This window comes from Ochotona princeps, chromosome 9, assembly GCF_030435755.1.
Source record: "Ochotona princeps isolate mOchPri1 chromosome 9, mOchPri1.hap1, whole genome shotgun sequence".
In the NCBI taxonomy this organism is placed as follows: domain Eukaryota; kingdom Metazoa; phylum Chordata; class Mammalia; order Lagomorpha; family Ochotonidae; genus Ochotona; species Ochotona princeps.
Window position 1 is genome coordinate 6,916,957 of NC_080840.1, and position 23,440 is coordinate 6,940,396.

The following is a 23,440-nucleotide window of genomic DNA, read 5'->3' on the forward strand; positions in this document are numbered from 1 at the left end:
CTGCACCCGCGTGGGAGAGCTGGAAGAGGTTCCTGGTTCCCGGCATCGGATCGGCACAGCACCGGCCCATTGCGGCTTACTTGGGGAGTGAATCATCAGACGGAAGATCTTCCTCTCTGTCTCTCCTCCTCTGTATATCTGGCTGTAATAAAATGAATAAATCTTTAAAAAAAAATAACAGAAAAGGGTGAAAACTTAGCAGAGAAACAAAGAGAAGTAAAAATCTGTTGCTGGGAAGACCACACGGCCTGGCAAAGAATCCTTAAAGTAAAAAAAGGTAAAATCAACATGTGAGTCTGAAACCAGACCATGTACATCTGAACCTGCTTTTAAGCACTTGCTAGCCAGGTGAGCTGAACAGTCGCTGACTGCACAATGGGAACCACAGGCCCTGGTATAAAGGGTTAATGTCAAAGGCAAAAACAAGTCTGGTACCTACCAAGCATCAGCAGGATACACGAAACAACACTCAGTGGTGAAAAAAACAACTTTTTTTTTTTTAATTATTTATTATTTAACTTCAGTAATTACATTGTATTATGTGACACAGTTACATAGATACTTGGGTTCTCCCCACCTCTCTCATGCTGATATTGATGGACTAAACATTTTATGCTAGGAACCTCACTCAGTAACAATTTGAAATCTTTAACATTAAGAAGGGGGAAAACTCTGTACCTAAAAAACTGAATCATGGAAAGTAAAAATAATAATAAAATAAAATATGCCATCAAAAGTGTAAACTTATCCTGAGCTCCGCATTTCCTCCTTACTAAAGATTACTGGTCTACTTTTACTCACCCGAGGGAAGGTCAGAACAGGCTCTCTGCGAGTGTAATAATTAATTATGAGACTCCCGTGGCAAGCAGGCTCAACACCTGCTGGATAAAAATCTCAAGTGCGACTTCCAGAAAATGGCTCGCTGTAAAGGCTGATTAGAACTGTAAGAACAAGTTTTCTTTGCATTCTTTCCTCTTGTTAGTTGTAACCACTTTTCTTTCTTGCATGTTATCACCAATTCTCATGTCTCTGTTACATTTCCTGGGCCCCTTTCAGACTGTTTTGTAATCAGTTTGTTACTGTAAGCTGTTCCTACTCTCACAGGTGTGGTGGCATAAGAGCCCACGTCTGCCACCACACACATTCTCTCCATTCACTGACACATACTTGCACTTCTACAGGGATGACCTAAACTATGGTATCATTTTTACAGGCGTTTTAAACTTTGTGCAACTTACATGACAAAACAAACGTTGTATTTTCAAATTTTATTTTCCACACACTTTTTGTAGCCCCATGTTCACATGGCCTCCTACTTCCTTTCTTTTCTCTTGTAAAGATAGCAGTCAGTGGCCAGAGGGGCACGCCCTGAGTCGGTATCATCTGTAATACTTCACAATCACATCAGCCAAAACTCCACTCCAAAATCAACTCAGATCCCTACATGCCAGTGCTTAGGACTTGAACATACTCTTGTATTTTGCCTCTTTCTCCATAATATTCTTTTTGCTGCCTTGCCTTCTTCCATCTGCTCTGCAAATTATACTCAACACTTCTTCAAGTTTTTATATTAGAGAATTTAGAATGCAGGTTTACGCTATTGGAGCCCGGGATGGCAAACACCTCGTATTGCTCCAAAGCCAAACAAGAAGCTGAGGATTACTGAACACAGGAGTGCTCCTCCCGCAGCACAAGTCACCACATCATCTCGTCTGGTTTATCTTCTCAAACCCAACTGTTTTACAGAGCCTGGATTTAGGCACATGTTTCTACACTGCTCCTCGTGATCCTGGAACCTCAAACATTCCTCTTGATTCTTTTGCTTCTGCCTTACAATATATCTTTTTGATTTTCCTGTAGAAAAGGATTGTTTACTATCAAATTCTGTAGGAATCCCAAGTTTTTGTAAAAATATCTATTTCTCCCTCATTCTGGAAAGCAAACCTAAGGTCTACTATCATTCTAGATTGAGAATACTTCCTGCATCATGTTGGTAAGAAGGTCCAGTACGATTTAGTGCTGAAACTTAAAGTGTCTTCTCAGTTGCAACAGTCAGTTTACTTACCAAGGTTCAAGACAACGGAACGCTACGGGCAGTGCCCCAGGGTTCACCTCATGAGTAGCACGTCCTAATTCTACTTCCATTTTGATAAAAGGAACAGGGCAACGATTTTGTAATCCTGAAACCAGGTCTAACCATATTCAATGCTGCTTACACCAATGAGCACACTTACCATGCTGCTTAGATTTCTTTTTCTTTTTTTTCTTCTTCTTTTGCTTTGGTTTATAGTGGTCTTTCTCCCTCTTCTCCTTCCTTTCTTTATCCTTTTCTTTTTTCTTTCCTAAACAATAAAAAGATACTTAACAATCTTGACTGATGCCAAGCTGCTCCTCCATGGTTAACCTCGAAGCAGCACTTAAGTTTGAGTCAGCTCTGCCAATCACCTGCCCAGAGTGGATGCATTCAATTAAACTGCTCCTGATGAGCTTAGTGCACTACCAGAGGGGATCTTCATTAGCAGTGCTGAGACATTTCAGCTCCTGACACCTTTAAGTTAACACAGACAGCAGTTAAAACCTTGAAATGAGGAAAGTACTCAATTGCCTCAAGTGGCAAGAAATCAAATGTTATGACCTGAAAAAGATCTTATTGAGGAGTCTCAGCACTTACATATATTATTTAATAAGAAAATGCATCAATCAAAAAATCTTGGATTTCCTTCTTTGAAAAAAATGCAAAAGTCAGTTAAAGCAACCTATAAACTCTTCAGTCTTCCCCCACTTTTCCTGCTAGTGTAATAATGGAGGGTAAGAGCACACATACTAATATGTTCTAGTAATCCTTTCTCAAATCCGGAAGCATTCCTTTTTCTAGTTATAAGTACTTCAAAGAGAATGAATGAATTTCAAAGCATAATGTACATTTTATTTCAACTTAAATCACACATATTCCTATTAGCGATTGTTCCAATGCAGAATGGTTTAGCCTATAACTTATCAACCTACTTCACCAACTTTCTGTGACCTAAGCTCTCAGCTACTAATCTAGAGATGATTTAAAATAATCACTCAATATTTCATGACTTTTAGAGAGAACAAAAAGGACAAAATTCAGGAACTTTTTCTCAAGCACTTCTCTCCTTTTAATAAGAAAGTCTCACAATAAATGACTGTTCTCACGGATCACCCTCCTTAAAGTCTCAGTGGTATTAACTGCAGCCTCATTTCCAAACAACCATCTTTCAGTCAGAGGGGTTCACACACAAATTCGGAGAGAAAGCAGCAGGTCCTGCTGACCAGATCCACACAGACTGACAGGGAGGAGCTGGGAACACACCATGTCCTCCCTCTCTGCAAGCTTTTTAAAACTCTGCTTAAAGGTCACTTTCTGTTCATACCAAATGCAGCGGAGCTTTTTTCTTCCAATTTCACCTTTTTTTCTGTTTTCGATATTCCTGTGGGTTAGTGGGAGAATACAAAAGTTTAATCAGAGAGAGTTAAAAGTATCAGACAAAGTCTTAAAGCAAGGTTTTAAAGCAAAGTTGTTCAACAAACCCTATGTGTTATTTTGCTGTCAGGCCTAACAACAATGAAGTAGGATTTCTTACTTCCCAAGCTTGATAACTTAAAGATGCTTCTTTCCTTCAGCCCAGCAAGGCTCAAGCCCTGCTTCCAAGCCTTCCTGGCCAGTTGGTGCTGAGGCCAACGCCTCTGTTCTTCATTTCCCTACCTGTCACACAGGAACAGAAATGTAGCTACTTTGTGCTGTCTTAAGTACTGCACCAGGCAAAATAGGCTGAATGTTTAGAGCACTGCTTGCTAAACAAGGATTTCCATTCCCTTTATCTTACAGCATGGAACATTCATTAGAGGCAACATGATTTAAAAAACAAAAGCACAAATGTGACTGCCCTGTGGTTCACTAACATCAGTGCTTCTGACACCACTGGAAATCAAGAACCATTACGGCAGAAGCAAGAGGCAGTTTCCGCTCTGGAGACAGCTGTAACCTGCTGCTACACAGTCATCCAAATATTACTTTTCACAGGAAACTACACTGATTTTCAACAACCTGTACAGGAGTTTTCAGCTAATATTTAATATCTTCTGACCCAAACCAAATTTATACTCTTGAACACCATCATGAATGCATAGTTAAGTAATAATAGCCAAAATAGAACAGTATTGCAAATCATTTCTGTCTGTATTCAATATAAAGATTTATTGGTATGTAAGATTCAATCTTAATGATACCTTTGTATTATCCATCTAAAACAAATGTTTAAACCAATATTGCATCTGAGTAACTGCATAGCTAACTGATTCAGATTTATCAAACCAAATTAGTCAACTCATGCACATTTTCAATCAGCATTGTATTTGGGGATAGGATAATCAAATAAATAAGAGACTGACAATCATGACAAAATGAGACAGAGCAAAAAAGGAATTAAGATTCAATTTTCTTATTATCAAAACTATTACATAAATGCAACACTTCCTTCTGTTTTCCAATTATATCATGAAAAGTTTATAAATCTTTCGCAATTTTTTTGAATATGACGAGGTATTTAGAATCAGACAATCAGAAATGTGCTTTCGGGACCCTAAAGCAGCACTGGCATTATTAGAAGTGGCATGTGGTGACAGCACAGCTCGCTGTGGTCCTCCTCCAGGGAAAGGCAGAGATGAGGCTCGTGGCCCACTGGGTTGGGCCGGCACAGGAGAAGACGCGCATTACTGTCTATCTTCACTGGCTGCAACGGGTGCCACCACCTCAGGCATTTGGGAGACAAATCCAATGTTTATGAAGCTCTGCTGTAGAATTAGGAGCTATAGGGCAGATATAAATAATCATCAATCCCACAGTGGTTTCAGAAGACCTAATTCTAGGCTCGTCTTCTGCTCTATCAAGCTTTACAGTCTTCCCAAAGCTTTACATTTCATAAGTGGTCCAGTTCTAAACACAAAATTGGGAGACTGACAAATGGTCAGTGTAATATTTTACACAAAAGAATACCAAAATAAATATTTACATCTGCAATAATGATAGGGCTTCTGAGATGCCTGCAGACAGAAAAACAATATAAACCTATCTTAGAAATAACAAAACAATAAATTTAGGTTTATGAGGAGTCTAATTCCTTATCTTACCATGTAGCAGTTTACAGAAAAGTGACTTATGCAAAATTTAACCAACATGATAATTCTTTGAACAAGGGGTAGTGTTGTGGAATATTGTATTAAGCTATCACCTTCAATGCCAGCATCCCATCTGGGCACCAGTTTGGGTGTTAGCTGCTCTACTTCTGGTTCAGCTCCTTGTTAATGTGCTTGGCAAAGCAATGGAGAATGGCCCAAATACTTGGGCCACTCCTCTCATGTGGAAGGCCCAGATGAAGTACCTGTCTCCTGACTGCAGCCTGTCCAGCCTTGGCATGTGGGTAATGAAGCAGCACATGGAAGATCATCCCACCTCTCTCTAACTCTGCGTTTCACGTAAATAAAATGAATCTTAAAAAGATTATATGTGGCAGTCCAGTGCATAACATAAAAAAAGAGAACCATGTGAGACAAATGAAGAGAAACAGAGCTCTGAACCATGCCTGCTTGTAAATATTTTAAACACCAGCAAGAGTGTGATTTCTTCAACCTCCCCAGCAGGTGAAGGACCGCAAGCAGTTCTGGCTAAGAGACAAGCCCTGAGCTCTCCATGGAATCCCAGGCTGTGAGAAAGCCAGCAACAGAGAAGAGTCCTTTATTCAGTGTTGAAAACCTCTGAGAAATAAACTGAAGAATTATTTGAAACAAGAGGCTTTAAAATATAAATGCAGAAGTGATATAAGATGTTGCAACAAAAGTTTAGGGCACTTGAAAATCAGACACACTCAGATAAGGTAGAGCTTGACATTCTAACAGCATGCCTGACCCTCAGGAGAACAGCAGTCCACTATTGTGAAACCTTACAGAAAGGATGGATAACAAACATGTGAGGAGCAAAGCACACGATCACTTAGAATTTCAATACAAGCGACGCCAGCTTTACTTTACACGAGCGACACAGGCTTTAACAACACTCAGTGAGAGTATGATCTAAATTCTATTACTTATCTCAAAAAGAAAAAAAAAAAGGTGACATAGAAACAAATGTTTTCCTGCATTCAAATACTGAGATCAAACTTCTAATATTCTGACTTTTAGTAATGTGCCAACCACAATACCCACATGATCCTATTTTCCATCAACAAATTCATATAGCCATATTATCAACCTAAACTTCTCTCTTATACTTTCTCAGAAAATTATCTTAGTACTTTTACTTTCCTAAAAAGTACCTGCGAATGTTTAAAAAGAAAAGTCACCTTGGAAAGCCTTCTCTCTACACCAGTACATTTCAACCATCAGGAGAGGCAACGAGAACTGCAGCTTGTCACTCAAGGATCTTGGGTCTCATCTCCACAATCACAAAAGAAATTCTGAGAAAAAGATAAAGCTAATTTCTTGGCTAGGTCCAAAATTAGCCATGCCAAGATCTCCAGGCACAACTTAATACGTCAACATTTTACAATACATATAAGCTGGGCAACACAACACTTTTAATGATACTAGTCCATAATTTAGTTGTATCATAATCATTAAGATATATGCATTTTAGGAGAATCAAGATGGAGGAATAAGGTAAGGGCACGTGAATCATTAGCCAGAGAATCATTAGCCAGGGTGAAGCAGAGAGGACACATTCCAGGGAGTAGGAGAGGATAGACCGATGAGAAGAGCACCTGGAAACTGATGGACACAGGAAAACAGCGGACACAATGGTGTGGTGTTGCAGTGGCGAATGCCCCAGTGGCAGTCAGCAAGTGGCAATCTGAGCTACACCAGCAGCCAGGTGGGAACTGGAGTTCATCGGGACTCAGCAAGTGAACTCAGGCAAAGATCTGCCCGTCCTGCTGATTTGTTTGATTCGACCAGGAGCAGAAACAGAACAGCAGAACCCAAACAAGCAGCATGGGAACAGGGTGGATTTCACAGTTCAGACACTTAACAGAGCCACATTAGGTGTCATTTTGTTTAGGGAGGCAAAGGTTATTGGACAGAACTGTGCGTGTGCACTAAGCTGGGAGCAAACTCTATTCTTTCTCAGTTTATTGCATCAACGTGGCAAACTACAGCTTCTACCCAAAATAAGTCCGGGCAGTACCCGGACCTAATGGCCAGCAGATCAAGAACTCCACCAGGGGCACATCAGGCATTACAGTGTACAGTGTGGAAAAGGCTATGAGATTGGAGGGACAACAGTGAGCTGTACATGTGCTGAACTGGGAGCCAACTCACTTCCAGCTCAGTACATTGCACTGGTCCCACAGGGAAAATAATACTGACTTTGGCATCCTACGGGTCAAAATAGGTCGAGGTGGCTCTCAGACCTAGCAACCAACAGGTTCTGGCAAGATCAGCACCACCAACAACCTAGTTATTTAGGACACTGTCTCCCTAACCATGGGAACTGCTCCAACTGGAAGTGTGAGAAAAGTTGTACAGATAACAGTACAGCCTCAGCATGAGAGTGGTGAGCCAGGAGCTGGTGCTACAGAGAACATGGTGGAAGCCTAACCCAAGGGAGTGGCACTAGTGACTGCAAACAAAGAACCAGGTATCAACCACAATAAGCAAAATCGAACTGTATTCCTGTGGGTGACACAACTTAAAAATCTGCCCTAGAAGAAAAATCTGATAACCAGAAGTGCAATGACCAAGAGCAAAAGAAGAGACAGAGGCACAATGAATATTACTGAAGACTCCCCTGCAAAGGAGCAAAGGCCTTTGCCAATCTCAGAGTTAACTGAGCAAGACATTGAGAAAATGGTGGATACAAAATTCAGAAAACTTATTTAAAAAACCTTTTTTATCAGTAATAAGAATCACATACAGGAGTTCAAGGAATTTAAGGAGTATGTCACAAAGGAAATAGCAACACTGAAACAAAACCAAGTCAAATGAATTAGCAGGTATGCATCTTCACTTACAGATCAAAGATGGACTCCCAATTGCCAGGGTCCGTGCAGTAGGTGTGAATGACACAAAGGTGTGAAGAAAACAGCTCCCTGCATGGCAGGGCCCAGGGAGCTTCCAGCTACTTGGCAGGGCCTAGAGGATTCATCTCTGACCACCTTGACGCAGTTTTCACTCCCTTTCGCATGGGCACTCAACCACCCCACTAAGAATTTTGTATTGAGGCATTGTCTGCCCCTGTGAGATGGCTTTTACAACCAACATGAGCTTAAGAGTTAATGTTACTGATAATGTCCTGGTAAGTGGGCCTTTAACTGCACACAGGAGTACAATCAAGCCCATGCTGTTGCCAGACACCTTATTGTGTACCTACCCATTGCCATAAAATCTGGCCCGGACATTTAGCATGCTTTCTGGGAAATGGCTTGATAAGAATTTTACAAACTAATGGAAATGATGGGAGTATGGGTTAAAACTGCCATGACAAAAAATATAGCTACTGGGACCCTAAAAGCTATCTTGTTACTGGGACCCTAAAAGTTATCTTGTTACTGTGACCCTAAAGGCTATCGTGTTACTGGGACCCTAAAGGCTATCCTGCTAAGGCAAAAAATACAGTTACTGTGACCTTAAGGGTTAGCCTGTCCTTGCAACTCTATAGAACATAGAAACTGTAGTTGCTTTAGCTGCTTTCATAATTTCTAACTAGAGGAAATATAGGCTGATTTCACTAACATCACAAAGATATACTTTTGATTATTGTTTGATCACTTATGAGGTTGTAGAACCTGCAGTTGTACAGGAACTTAATGTTTGGAACCGTTTGTCTTAGATCTTTGTTTTTTTTCTCTTTTGATGTATTCCTCAAATTAAGTGATGGATAGTTGTAGAATAAGAATTGTAGTAAGAGTGCATTACTGAATAAGATGTGTTGTCTACTGAGAAATTCTTGGCTGCAACGTTGGAATGGATAATGCCCTGTCTTGAGGTGAAACAATTTGTAGAATTGTCTTTGGAAACACTCACTTGTCCATTGCAGAATTGAAACTTAAATGGAGTAAACTTGGCTCATTGCTAATTACAATTCTTTCCGCCGTTACAACTCTTGCTTTACTTGTTCAGATAACAAACTGTGTGAGCTTGCTGACCTAATGGCTTTTAGTGCCAATGGCCCGTAATCCCCATAGACCAAGACCCCGGACTTACTAACCCATACATAATTCAAGGTAGGGGTCTGGTTGTCACAGGCGGCGCCTAGGTTAGAGCCCAGACCTGAGAAGAGCGGATGAAGACTGGCAAACCAAGATAAGCAAGGAATGTGGGATCCTTCCTCAATCATTTCTCAAGAAGTTGTAAATTGTGCCCCCCTGAAGCTATGTCAAAATGCCCCTGAAAGAAAACCTTGTACTGCTTCTGTATAAATAAAGCGGACAGCTTTCTCGCAATGTCCACAATCATCAAGGAATCCTAGTGGTCCGTCTCTCCTTTCTTTCTCTCTTCTTCTTTCTACGCCTATCTCACGCACCCTTCCCGAGCTCCGAACTCTCACTGGAGCTGGACTCCGGCACTCAATGAACCTGTTAAATTTATCTTGACAATAGGATGCCGGACTCTGCCATTGTCCATGTCCACAATGATGGACTTATGACAGTTTATGAAGAACTATACTATTGTAATAATAGAGAGGAAATCAGTGGGGGGTGGGGATTTGATCATTGGGTGAGAGAACTCCCAGAGCCTACGGAATTGTATCATATAATAATGGTAATAATAATAACAAAGAAAAAAAGATATACACATTTTAAGGCAAATATATCTTCATTTATCTAAAATGATTTAGTTAGTGGATATCCATCATTTTAACTACATTCTTAACTACTCAGTACAGTGGCAAAATCAACATTGTTAAGGGAGTGCGTAAGTTCTTCACCACGAAAATTACCTCAACAATAAGTGATAATTTACAGATATTATGAGAAAAGGGGAAAGATAAATTATCTTAAGAAAGGATAGGGGTTGGAAAGAAGCTAAACAAAATGAGTCAGATATGATAATCTACAAAACATGTTTAAAACATAAATGTTTGTACTTTGGAAAAAAATTTTTAATAAACAAGATATTGCCAGCACTATCATGTGAAAACTGACTTCAACTTTTATAGATAAAATGGTATTATAGATAATGATAGACTTATCAACAATAATAACTTATTTTTTAAAACTTTAGGAAAGAATGTGAAGGCACTAAATTAAAAAAATAAAGTCTGTTTCCTAAGTTACTTCAATGGTTTTATTTCATGAAACTCTACCACCAGAATTGAGAAAGCTCTATTTTGCCTTTTCATTTAAGAATTGATAATAGTGATTTTCTAAAGAGGCTCTTAAACATCACTTCTTTATGCTTCCTTCCATTTCCATTTCCGAACTGACTCACGTCACACCTCCTTCTGTCACCCCTGAATTCCAAGGTAGTTATCTGCTTTTCTGGGAAGTATTACAGGAATTCATTGGATCAGGTTAAAACTACAAAATTTCTAAATAAAACAATGTAATCATATTAGGAAAATACCAATTCAATAAAAGATGTCCAATCATATTACCAATAAATATCACAAAATCATGCGAAAACTGTATTTTAAGCTTATTTGATTTTACAAATTCAACTCCTTAAATAACTTCAAAGCAAACTGCATTCCTAGGGCGATTCTGTCCCCAAATATAAATTATACTTCAGATGCAGGTAGTCAGTTTACATTTCTTTTTTGAGTTACTTATTTCACAGGCAGAGTGACCAGACACACAACACCCTCAAACACAGAGAGACATACAGACCTCCAGACAGACAGACTTGTATCTGTTAATTCATGCCTCATGATCTCCAAGGTCAGGTGTTGGGGCTGGGCGGAAGCCACAAGCCCAGAACTGTATCCGGTCTCCCCCGTGGTCGATGGAGCCAAGCACTCAGCTGCCACTGCCCACACACGAGCAGGACTGGACTGGAACCCGGACAGCTAAGACTCCAAAAGCAATTCTGATCATGGATGACAATAAGCACTTTTTGGCTTCAAAAGTAAGAATTTTCATAATTATACCTGGTTCCAATTATTTCAATTCAGTGGAAAGAAAGACTTCAGAAAGATACAGAGAGATGAAAACAGATTCAGGGGACAAGGCACAAAGTCGGTCCAAGGAATACGACAAACTGGTCACACAGATCACTTAAAACACAGAAACTCAAATTTCCATAAAGACTACATAAAAGTACATACAAAAAAAATTGTATAAGAACTAAAATGACATAGCTATGCATCAAAATCCTCCTGTCCAGTAGCATCCTAGTTAATCATACATCCTGTCTTTGGTTTTACCTGCTGCTGGCATTCCTCTTCCATCACTGCCTGCTTTGGAAGGATTGGTAAGCGTCTGGGCATCCTCCTTTTCTGCTTTGGGACCCTCCTTACGGTTAGAAGAATCTGGGGCGAGCGTTGCCGAAACTTCGCAACTAAGACTCAGATCAAGAGGAAGACAGGGTCCCAGTTTCTCAAGTGGCAAATGTGAGCCATCAGGCACTACACAAAATAAAGAACACAATACAATATTAATACAGATAAACCGGCTCAGTGACAGGAGAATTCAAGTGTTATGTTTAATACTGCCAGGTATAAAGGCAGCACAAAACATGTAGAACAAAGTGCTTCTAAGTACCAAAGAGTTAAGGGGGACAAGTCAGAAATCACTTAATATTCTAACAATCTTTAACTCTTGGCTTTTTCTTTATCTTCTTTTTTGTTTCTACACGCAATTGATATACATTACCCTGTGGTAGTGAAGACTCCTGCTGGTTCTGAGAACTGACAGAGAACGCTTTGCCATCGGGGGCTGGAGAGGGAGAAGAGAGCTTTTCTACAGACTCATCAGGCATGGGCAAGGTGGCTAGACGCTGAGATCTTCTCCGCTCACTATGCTTGCAAGGTCTAGGGGGGTTCACAGGCTGTGGAGGACCTAGAAAAAGATCTTCAATGTTCACGAAGCAGATACATACCAGCGTCATCTTAAACTATTTAAGGAGACAAATGGGCAAAATGATTCATATTCTGTCCTTAAGACATCCACAAGGAATGGCATCTTCCAAAGGTAATCAAAGGCAAAAATTGTGCCTTATTTAGAATTACCCAAAATCTGCATAATCTTAAACCTATCAAAACTGAAAAAAAATTGAACATTAATTTCTACCAGCTCCCCCCAAATATAGACTAAGTTTAAATTTCAAATTGCAGATTGATACGTAAATTAACATTTTTCCTTTGGGAAAAGTTTCGTTGTAGAAGATAAAAAAAATTTTAAATACATGTATTTCCTTTTTGATACATTACAAGTTTAAATACTTGAACAAAAATAAATAGGCAGGGGGCACAGGTATAAAAATTTTACAGTATATAATTAATTAGTGCTATACTTACTTGCCAAAGTAAAACTAACGTAAATCATCCTCCTTCCCCAAATGGACTTTTTGAAAATGTACATCAGGACCTGATTCATTAAAAAAAACTGAACACAAACAACTTCATGTAGTTGTTGTGGGTAAATGATTTAGTAGAGTGTGATGTTATTTTTGATCCTCTACATATTTTTTGTTTATTTAATAAATTATTGAGTCATTTAAGCATCTTCTAATGATTAACATTTTTTGATACGTTCTTTTTGTACATGTCATCAGAAATATTTGACCACTAAAAAAAGGTAGTATTAGATCAATATATTCATGTTAATTTAGAAAGTGTTTGAAAGAGGTTGAAATCTGGGTATTTAAAATAGCAATTTTAAAACAGTCAAAATGAAGAGACATGGTGGTAAGTGGAAAAAAGGGATAAAATTATTATAATATTGTAGCTATAACACCAACATACCAAAAATGGAAAATAAAATGTTTATCAGTGTTGTGACATTCTAGTGATTACTAATGATATTATTTCATCATAAATGTCATGAAATGACACATGTGGAAACAACTGTATTCTTCTCTTTTCATTCTCCTTAGCTACCTATTTTAAAAATGTTAAAAACCGCCCAAATTTTAAAATATGGTTAGTAGAAAATATGGCAACTGAATGGAAAGTGGGCTAGTAGGCTTGACTAACAAAAGTTCTCGCCATGGCAACATTTTTAATAATTCTGAATGATGTTAATTTGAGATACGAACCATGTCCTATTCATTCATTCATCGTGTTCCTATTACTAATTTATTTGCTGAATAAAGAGAAAAAAGGCAACCTTTGAGCAGTGACTTTCAGGTAACTGTTTTTCCTGTGCGTACAACTTAGGATACTAAGCTAGGATGAGAAACTGGGGCAACATGAATCTATACACATATATATCAGTATACTCATATTATGTTAAAAGGCTATTTTTAAAAAGACTAACTCTTGCAAGGTTAATAGTACTGAAGCAATAGTCTTTACTAAGACTATACACAAGTCTGCGTGAACACTGGCATAAGAAAGAATAAAATGTGCTGCAGAGGATTACAGAAAAATGGATAATAAATGTATCCATAGGAATGTTAGAAGCAAAAATGGATTTTTGATACACGTTTCTGTTTGGCAGTTTGTTTGCTTGTTTTTGTAATGAATCAGGCCTGTCATTGCACTTGGATCGTATCAGTTCAGGACCATCAACAACAGTGACATCTGTGTAAGGTTTCTCACCCAGCAGTACAGTTTCTGAACGATAAATAAGAAAATGCAGATGGTTTCTGCTCTTGAAATCGTTTCAAGCCTTCACTATGGCAGCAGCCACCTCTGAGTTTTTGAAAAGCAACTTCATAAAAATACAATATTCACTACAATCAAACTGTTTTTAATGTATCTTATAGGATAAGTAACTATTTTTTAAAAATCTGTGCTCACTAGTTTTATTTATCACTGAAGAAGAAAGCTGAGATACAAGCGTCAAATCCTCGATTTGTATTAATTCTGGGGACAGTGGTGATTTAGGGGTTTTTGTACACCCAGAAGAATCTCCAGATGCATGTTTGCATTTCTTGCTGCGAGCCTTCCCTGAAGACAAAGTTGAGGATAACAGTGCAGGTTTCTGAGTGTTGGCAGAACTGCTAATGTCAGCTTCATTTTTTTTCTGACTTTGAGGTTTAGGTGAAATCGCCTGAATAAATAATAAAAAATTGATATTTTTATTTTGGTTTCTTCATTTTTGTTGTTTGCTATTTTTGATTGTTAAGCAACTTTAGTATCCAAAAACATTGTTAAGCAACATATAACATTTCTATTACAAATGAAAAACCAAAAAGAACCCCACAAATTATTAACTAAAAGTTGAATAGGCTGTCTTTAAAGAGATGCTGCCAACTTTCAGTCTTCATTTGTTTTCTTAAGGCATTATTCATAACAGTCTTATAATAGAAAATGTTATATCTTATAGGACAAATATCTCAGTATTCAATTGGCATATATCGCTTTGGAACTGTAATTGCCAATTATATCTATCAATAATAATCAGGCTAATAAAGGAGCATTTTTCTGTTTTACGAAATACACTTAGATTTCCTCAAGTTGAACACCAAGTTCAAAGTTGACAGTTTCCCTTTAAAGAAAGGTCTTAACAGGAAAACAATGACCAAATTAACAAAACATTATCTTTAACTCCTTTTAGTGCTGAAAGCTAGAGTTTCATTCGCATAATGCATCATGAAATCAGAGCCCCAGCAAAAGAGTTAAAAGACTAAAAACAATACAAAACAAGCAACGAAAAAGAAACAACCAAAGAGATAAAGTGTAAGTTAAAAACATTGGATTTAAAAACAAAATACGTCGCATTCTTAGATGAGAGTTTTTACCTTCTTCCTGAAAACTGATACTTTTAAAAAAAAATTGGAACTTTGTCAGTTCTTTCATAAAGAATATTTTTATTCATTTGGCAGTAAAATTTCCTACTTCTGTAAGAGTATGTGTGAATGTGTACTGTTCAAAGGCAAAAGAATAGCGGCACTGGATGGACTTCCAACCTACGCTCCTGAACTTCCTAGACCGCCTCATTTTCTAACAGACACGTATTGCAGAGCAAAATATGTAAGACTTCTATTTTCCAAAGTATAGTAAGAGCCAGGTGGCCAGAACTATGAACAAACTTGTTTCCAAGAATCCTTTTGACTTCCTTCTCTTGGTGAGGAATGACCTTCAGGTCTGTGGTCTGTGTTCTGTTGTTCTCTGGACTACAAATGACCAATGCCTGGGAACCAGACAACGTCTGTTCCCACTACAATGCAAATCACTCACATTCTGGTGGGGAAAGTGTACACGTGATAGTAGGCAGGGCACTTCTGAATGCTTATAAACAGCATACTGGACACAGCACATACAGGGTAAAATGTCACACTGATTCAGGTGTCATTTCTAGTGCTGAATTCACTCATTATACATGTGTATATGTGTGTATTAGTCACCTGAAAAAGTATTCCATAAAGGGAAAGCACTTTTAAGCTAATCACCAAAGGTGTTGCCAGAAAAGTAATTAGAGCCATTACTTGTAAATAAACAATTTTATTGTTCTTCACAAATGTGAAAGACATCGCTACAGCATCCATTACTCTCAAGTTACAAAGTTTTAAAACAAGAGTTAAACTTAAATTAGTATCTTGATAAGATGCTTAACTTCTAAACAGGACAAATTAACATTTTTAAAAAACTTATTAAATTATTAAGCATCAAATGCAAGTTTTATCCCAAAGTAAATATAACATGACAATTCCCTAATACAATTAAATAAGCTATTATTAATAATCTAAAATGGGGGTTCAAGACCACAGATTTTAAGTTTTTTAAATGTATAAATAAATCCATTAGCACATGAAGTTTTGGCTACACGCCTGTTATCAATCTGTCATGAGTGACATTTTAACTCAGGACAACAGAGGTTAATGACAATCAATACCTCTTTTAGATTTATTGTTGAAACAAACAGATATAATTAAGAGTTTTATAACTCGGCTTTTTAGCACTGAAGCAATGCTAAAACATAATATAAAAATTAAGGGTTTGATTACAAAACATTTTCACACTGAAATCAACCTGAATGACAAAAAAAAATGAGGAACAACATGATGTTCCTGAAAATCTTAATTAATTTACAAAGTTCTCATTAACAATTATTGGTCTCTTTGTTACAAAACTGGCAAGGACTCAAAACTTCTAATTATACAAACAGAAAGAGCCGAGTTATTCAATTTTCCTTTTCTTCTTTTTTTAACCCAAATTTTCCAAATATTTTCTGTACTTTTCTCTGAAATGGATACTACTTCACACACTAACTTCCACACATATAATTCTCATAATCACATTCAGCTCAGAAGGATTGTGCGTAATCCAAGATTGACATTGTAGTGAATTTTCCAGAAACACTCTAATACCCAAGTCCCTGATTTATCATGTTCTGAGAATACCATAAACAGTGGTGAATATACAAAATAGTTATTATCTGGATGTTAAATAGAGTAGTGCACAGAAAAAAAATTCATTTAAAATTCAGTTGATATACCAACAGTAACGGCAAAGACTTAACTGTTTATGATCACAGAAAGTCAGAAGATATGATGCATTGACATGTTAATCGATTTTAAAGACCATCGATTTAATAAAACAATGGAGGCACCAAAACAACACACTATTTTCAAATCAGGCCAAAAATAACCCTGAAAAACTCAATACAATATCAATTAAATTTGGACTATTCTTTCAAATGCATATAGAGAAGAGCAAAAGGTATTTATTTTAAAGTCTTCTTTACTAGGTTACTAATAAAGAAAATTAAAAGAATACAAAACAGATATATTAAAACTACATTAAGGCTCAGATTTTAAAACAAGAGAACCAAGGAAATTCAGTTATGGCTATTACTGTGTACTTGTAGTCTTAACAAGTTCAGCCCTTAGAGAATGGAAAAGCATGCATGGTCCATATGTACAGGTGTTGCGGGAATCGGAAGGCAGCCAAGGCAAAATTCAGCAACTGCCACCTTCACTTTCAATTCCTCTAGTAGGTGGCTTAAAGACAGACCCTTCATAGTTATTTAAAATTCTTTTTTGTAGTTATTAAAATATACATCCTAGCAAAAGGGTATGGCTCATTGATCAATTCATAAAACACATAATCTAACAATACCAACTGTTACAATATAAAAGAAACTTCTTAGAAAAGAAGCTTTGTTAGATCTTGAAAAACCCTGTTCTAACTCACCAATGAGAAGTATTTGTGTAAGGGTCTCAGTGTAAGCGAGTTAAAGGGGATCGAGCTGGAAGCTTACACCCCCAGGCGCCTGCCTCCACCAGGCCTTCAAACTTAAAGATGACAGCTTGAAAGCCAGCCTGTTGAAAACAAATGCTAACCAAGTCTACAGTTGATCTGTACATTTCAGAGAAGGCAAAGTTAAAAATGTATCATCAAGTAATTAGCTTTTTATTCCCATATCTGATCATGAGGTCAATTTCAATTGCATGGGTACTATAGCTTCATGGTCATTCCAGTGGAAACCTTGACAAAAAATCAAATGCTACCATTTCATACCTGCTCCAGCATTGGAGCTGTTTCACTGTAGTCTTCCTTTTTTTCAGCACCATCCACCCCAACAGCTTTGGATGCCAACAAACCTTGAGAAAAATCGCACAGAAATTGCTCATTAGAAAAAAAAAAAAACTGATTTTCACAATTTTCCAAAATTTGAGTTGAAATCTCCTACATTTTTAATATATAGGGTAAATATTAATTAAACATTCCCAAATGTTTTCACTTTTCAAATTATAAACAACCCTTATTAGAAATCAAGGGACAGAATCAAAACTTCAGAAGTCTTTACAAAGTTGTGTGGGTTTTTAAATAATATACTTAATTATCTCCTTTAAGAAACATATACACATTTATTTTATAAAAATGTAAAATTCTATGGCTTAATGCTCAGAAAATTTAGAAGGTTAAATTCTAAATTTAATTTAAAGTTAAAATTTGAGCTCTGTCTATATAACCGAAATAAAACACAGAATATTAAAGGTTGGCTAAATCCTTGAAACATCCAGAATATAAACAAGATTTTTGTGACATTATTATTAGCTAACTATATTCTCCCTATTTTTAATTTCACCTAAGTTTCTTCACCCAAGGCTTTTGAATTTATCTCCAAAACATGGACAGATCTATTCAGTGCTAGGAGGGAAAAAGTATGGATCCCTCATAGAACAAGCGAACCTAAAACTATAGTTTCATTCTACAAAATAGGAAAAAAGTGCCAGTTTCCCCAGTGTATACCGATTATCAATTTTAAAGGACAGAATATTTCTCTTAAATAGATACAATTAATTTCACAAGACAATAAAACTCTGCTTCAATTGATAAACTGAAGGCATTTACTTGCTATAAACTATTCGTTAAGGCCATCAGGTACTGTCCCAGGATCACAAACCTTAGGGCAATGAGTAGTCCTTTCTATGATCACCTTGCTCATAAAAGCCATTAAAAATTTACATGCCATTTCAAGAGTGGCTATGCAAAAACCAAACAAAGCATGCTTACCAACTAACAATATATTAAAGAAGCAATACCAGACTTATTACTCAACCTGTTCACAACATATTTAATAGGAAAAAGTGTTGAACAAATACTACATAAGGTAGAGCTATCTGTCCAGAAAGCAACTTGTCTTGCCTTTACCCCAAAGTTATTAGGAGATATAGCTAGGAATTACATACAAAATTATATTCTTAAAATAACAGTGGCACAAAATGTTAACTTAAGCAAAAGACACCTGGGAAAGCTGAATATCCAGTACTGAGATTATTATTTAATGAAGGTTAAGATTAAATACAAAACAATGATTTTAATAAGTCAATGTTATACATCAAAGCCATATAGTACATTGCAAAATGAAAAGTGAGAACCGGGAAAAACACATGCACAGAATACTTTAAAGACTTCATCAAATGTTCAACATAACTTTATGTTTACTTTCCAGAAACTTTTTGAAGTCCTCTGACATATATTGTACAACGGTGTTCACTGTCTCACCTAGGTGGAAGCTCTGACAACAGCCATCCTTTTATCATTCTCTACACATACACCAGATTGAGATGAGTTGTAAGGGATTTGGGATGGAAATAGGCAGAGTGAACCAACATATGAGTTAAACTTAACCAGTATCGCATCTATTAATCTCATGTTGAAACCATTCAAACGACAACAGACTGCTTAGGTGCACACCACCACAATCCTAGCACCACCCACTTGGAAGTGAAGAGACGGAAACAAACACAGGAACTCAACGATGTTAAAAGAGCTCATAATATCAGAGTTAAATAGCTGCTCTATTACTATAGCCCCTTTTCTATGACTTAACATAAAATTCCTTGTGCAGAGGCAAGTCCGAGTTTTAACCACTGAAGACGAGCTCTACAGTCTTTTGCCTGACATAGTTCTAAAGAAGAAAATAGAGGCAGATGAAGAGAAATGCGTCGGAAGAATTTACTTCTGAGTAAATAAAGGGGGAAGGATCACCAAGGTCGATCTCATACTCTCAGATTTTTTTTGCTTCTGCCAAATGCTCTTAGCTGCAACTCCCACAGCGAAGTGAGGAGTTGTTCCCTCTGGATAAGGCACAGGACCATGCTACGCAAGTGGTATTGTAACTCCAGGCACTTTTCAAGACCTGCACAGATAATGCATCACCGTGGCCACGAGCTGTTTCCTTTCTCACATCTTTATGCTGAGTTTGAATTGCCAGGTAAAACATGTAAACACAGATATATTTCAGAGTTCACACACTGAACCTAACAATAGGTAACTGGGACTGAAGGGGGGAAATATGGCGCTGGTCAGTGGAGAGTTGCAAGGTATCAGTCCACCTCTGTCACCCTCCAACTTGGCTCCTCCACCACTGCTGCTTCAACCTTTGGATCCACACAGCCACAAGCACTTTTCTACTTCTGCCCAGCAGACAGCACTTGGCTCCATATTTTAAGACAAAACAGAAGTATTGAGTTGCCATCTGAGCAATCACATAGAGGAAATTCTGATTTTCTTCAAGGTTTATGGTTTCTGAAGAAAAGGCATAACAGATGAATTAGTTTTGAAATATTTCCTGTCCTGGTACCAAATGTATCCTTTATCATAGAATGGTATGAAGGTAACACAAACAAATGAAAAGAAACTGTTTCCATCTGCTGAAATCACATGTGGTCACTTGGATGGATGCCATGTGAAGGGAGCTGGAACAGAGTTCGGTGGAAGACAACTGCAGGGTTCTGGAGGCAAATCTCAGGAGGTTCACTCTTCTGAGAAAATGGTCAAAATGTGTAACTTACATTTCTTCCTACATCTGCCAATGAAACCACACTTCTTCAAGTTATTGAATAAATGTCAACAGAGTTTATACAGCTTTATTAGGCCAAAGGTACTAAAAACCATTTGTCCTTAAAATCAGAACATAAAGTTGAATCATTAAAGTATATCAACTATACTTTTAGCATACAACAAAATATTTGTACATTCATGACTTATACTCATGAAGGTGAACAAGACGGGGGGTCAGCGCCTTGTTGCACTGGCCCCTCTGTGATAAGACAATCCCTTCTACCAAAGAAATAGAGAAACTAGGAAAAGAATTAAAGAAGTATTTTTACGTCAGGAATTAACAGATTCAGGAAGTGAATTTAATTCAGATATTCATCTTTCCAATTCTACATTGTTGTATTCCTAAGTATAAAATGTTTGTATAAAAATACTCAGAATAGATAATCCATTTGTTACGGGAACTACTTTTACCAGCAAGGTTCCAAACTTCTAAGTTTGTAGCATTGTCAATCCTCACAACATCCCTGTGAGGTAGGTATGTGTGCCAGGTTTCACATTTTACAACAGAAAGCTGACAATGTTAGAAGACACTGAAGAACCAGAAAGAAATTCTCTTTTATTAACCAGTTCACTATACTACACTAAAGATGCTTTTTACTTTATTAAATATGATCGGAATTCAAGCCCTTCAATCCCCCCAAAAGGAATCATTGTGGTTTACCAGTAATCTTGTTCAGTCGAGCTCTCTTTGCCTGAAATGAGTTGCCTTGATTATTTTTCCTCTTGTTTGATAACATGCTCTCCTGCTGTGGAAAGACCATCTTTGGAACGCTCTCTACATGAAGGCCTACTTTTAACAGAACACATAGATGAGAGTTCAGATAGAATCCAAAATGAAAATGCAGTATTTCTTTTGTAAAAACATCAAAACTCTCAAAATACTTTGCACATTAACTTTTTAAATTTAGTATCTGATGAGAACTTTAGAAAACAAAAATTCCTCTACACTGAAAGATTTTCACATGCAAGAAATAACTACTAAGCAGTTGTTATTTAAGAAAAAAAGGAAAAAATTATGTTTTGCTTTTTTTATATTGCACATTTCATATATTAATAATTAAAAGGTCAAGGAGAAAACTACAACCAAAATTCCATCACCAATAATACTGAGAGCATCTCATATCAAGTACCACATGATATCCTTAATGTTCAAATCTGTGAAGAATGCCACCCTTGCCATATTGCTATGCTTTGGGGGACCTCATAACTTAACTACAGGTGCAATATTACAGGTACTACAGGATTCAGTGCTTCCTCACTACCCATGTCTTCAAGTATCATAAGAAAGAAACGTAAGAACATATATTGTACCAAATGTCTCATTAGACGTAGGCAACTCTTCCTTCTTCTCAACTTCTGGTGTAGCTCTACAAGCAGATGCTTCCTCCCTCTTTGAAGGTACTTTAAACCATTTTCTGTCATCTTTCTCTTTATCTTTATTGCTGTTGGCGCTGGTTCGAGGTTTACCCCCTGGTTTATTCTTGGCTGCGGCTGCAGCAGCTGCTTTCACTAAAGCTATCCAGTCCTCCAAAGAAAAAACACAAGACATGTTAAGCGTTAAAAACTGATCAATGTATTATGAATGAATACAATTATGTATCAGTTTTTCAAAGCTACTTTTAAAGAAGCACAAAACATCTGATTAACTACATTTGCATGGTAAATCATTCTCATACAGTATTTAACTTACTGCTTAGTCATACTGTACAACCATCCAAAACCCAGAAAAATATTCAGTAACAAATATTCTTTTGACTTATTTTACCAGAAACAAAATGTAAAGTAACAGAGAAAACCTATGGCAAATACGGATGAATATACGACATGCTACCCTAGTCTTTTAAGGCTTAAGTGCTGTAATGCTCTGGTTTTCCATAGTACAATGAATCATAAAAAAAAAGACACTTACTTCACACTTCCACAAAAAATCAACATATTCCAATAGACAAATTACTATTCTTTATAAAATTGTACCATTCAAACTATAATAATTTCATAAAACATCAAGGCACATGTTTATTACATTCTAAACCTGCTGAAGTCTGGTTACTATCACAACAGCTGAATATTCTGAAGGAAAAAGAAGGGCTCCACAACTCGCAACAGCAAAGCACACAGCATATTCTTCAATTCATTTCGCCTGCCTTACAACTTCCTGGGTCAGTATTATTTACTATAGCTTTGAGTTTGAATACTTCTTTATCTGTTGTTAACTGTTCAGTTTGCTGCTGAATACATTTTACTAGTTTGCCTCTCACTCAAAAGGCTTATTATGAAATAACAACCAACAAGTGGAAAGTTATGGCAACATGTTAACTTTCACAATCAGGGATCTTCAAAACATCAAAGCCATCAGAGTTCATCTATAAGAAGTTGTTCTGGCGGGTCACTGACTCATCCATCCAAACTGTATAAAGTGTCAAATTCCAAGTGCAAACAATTAAAAATATTTCCACAATCTCAAATGGATAAAATTCATTGGTTGCACTAACCAATACTAGCAGTAGAGGTTAACAAAACTGAGCAAGCAATACTCAACATGGGCTGATGGCTGTTCATCTTGGAAACAGAGGCGATGACAAGGCAGTAAGACAAACAAGCAGGACCTGTGCATCCCCCTTGCCGAAAGACAAACTGGAAGCATTAAGCGACTACACACGACACACTCGCTCTCCATTTTTCTTATGTTTTTTACAGATTGATCAGCTAAAGATGCAAGAAGCATACCAAGCATTAAGAAACACTGGTGAGAGACTGTTCATAAGTAACCCTTCAGACAGACACTATGACAGGAGATACACTAGAGGAATAAACAAAGGAGAACACAGCAAAGAAATGATTGCTTTTCACTAAGTTTGCCTGATTTTTAATGAGAAACACTGGTGAGGGTGCCATGGAAAATGATAAATGAGTTGAGGTTGAATCCTGAATCCTGACCGCAGGCAGGATCTTTTACTTAAAGGATGGCAGAAAAGAAAGAAACAGATCCTCCAGGCAGGAAATGCTTTAACGTGAAGCAATGAA

General features: G+C 37.3%; 1 protein-coding gene across 7 annotated transcripts in view; it reads right to left on the reverse strand.

Annotated features, from left to right (window-relative positions):
• The window catches only part of PHF20L1 (PHD finger protein 20 like 1), a 67,724-nt gene that overhangs the window by 15,716 nt on the left and 28,568 nt on the right, over positions 1-23,440 (reverse strand). For 4 of the 7 annotated variants that reach the window (XM_058668461.1, XM_058668463.1, XM_058668466.1 and 1 more), the window contains 8 exons: positions 21,728-21,941; positions 21,078-21,206; positions 17,585-17,667; positions 13,919-14,171; positions 11,829-12,014; positions 11,381-11,581; positions 3,399-3,455; positions 2,235-2,342 (listed from right to left, as the gene is read on the reverse strand). In XM_058668461.1, coding sequence (XP_058524444.1) covers positions 2,235-2,342; positions 3,399-3,455; positions 11,381-11,581; positions 11,829-12,014; positions 13,919-14,171; positions 17,585-17,667; positions 21,078-21,206; positions 21,728-21,941 — 1,231 coding nt within the window. Of the gene's footprint in view, positions 1-2,234; positions 2,343-3,398; positions 3,456-11,380; positions 11,582-11,828; positions 12,015-13,918; positions 14,172-17,578; positions 17,668-21,077; positions 21,207-21,727; positions 21,942-23,440 lie in introns of those variants that run through there. The other 3 variants (XM_058668462.1, XM_058668465.1, XM_058668467.1) reach the window with 2 other exon arrangements.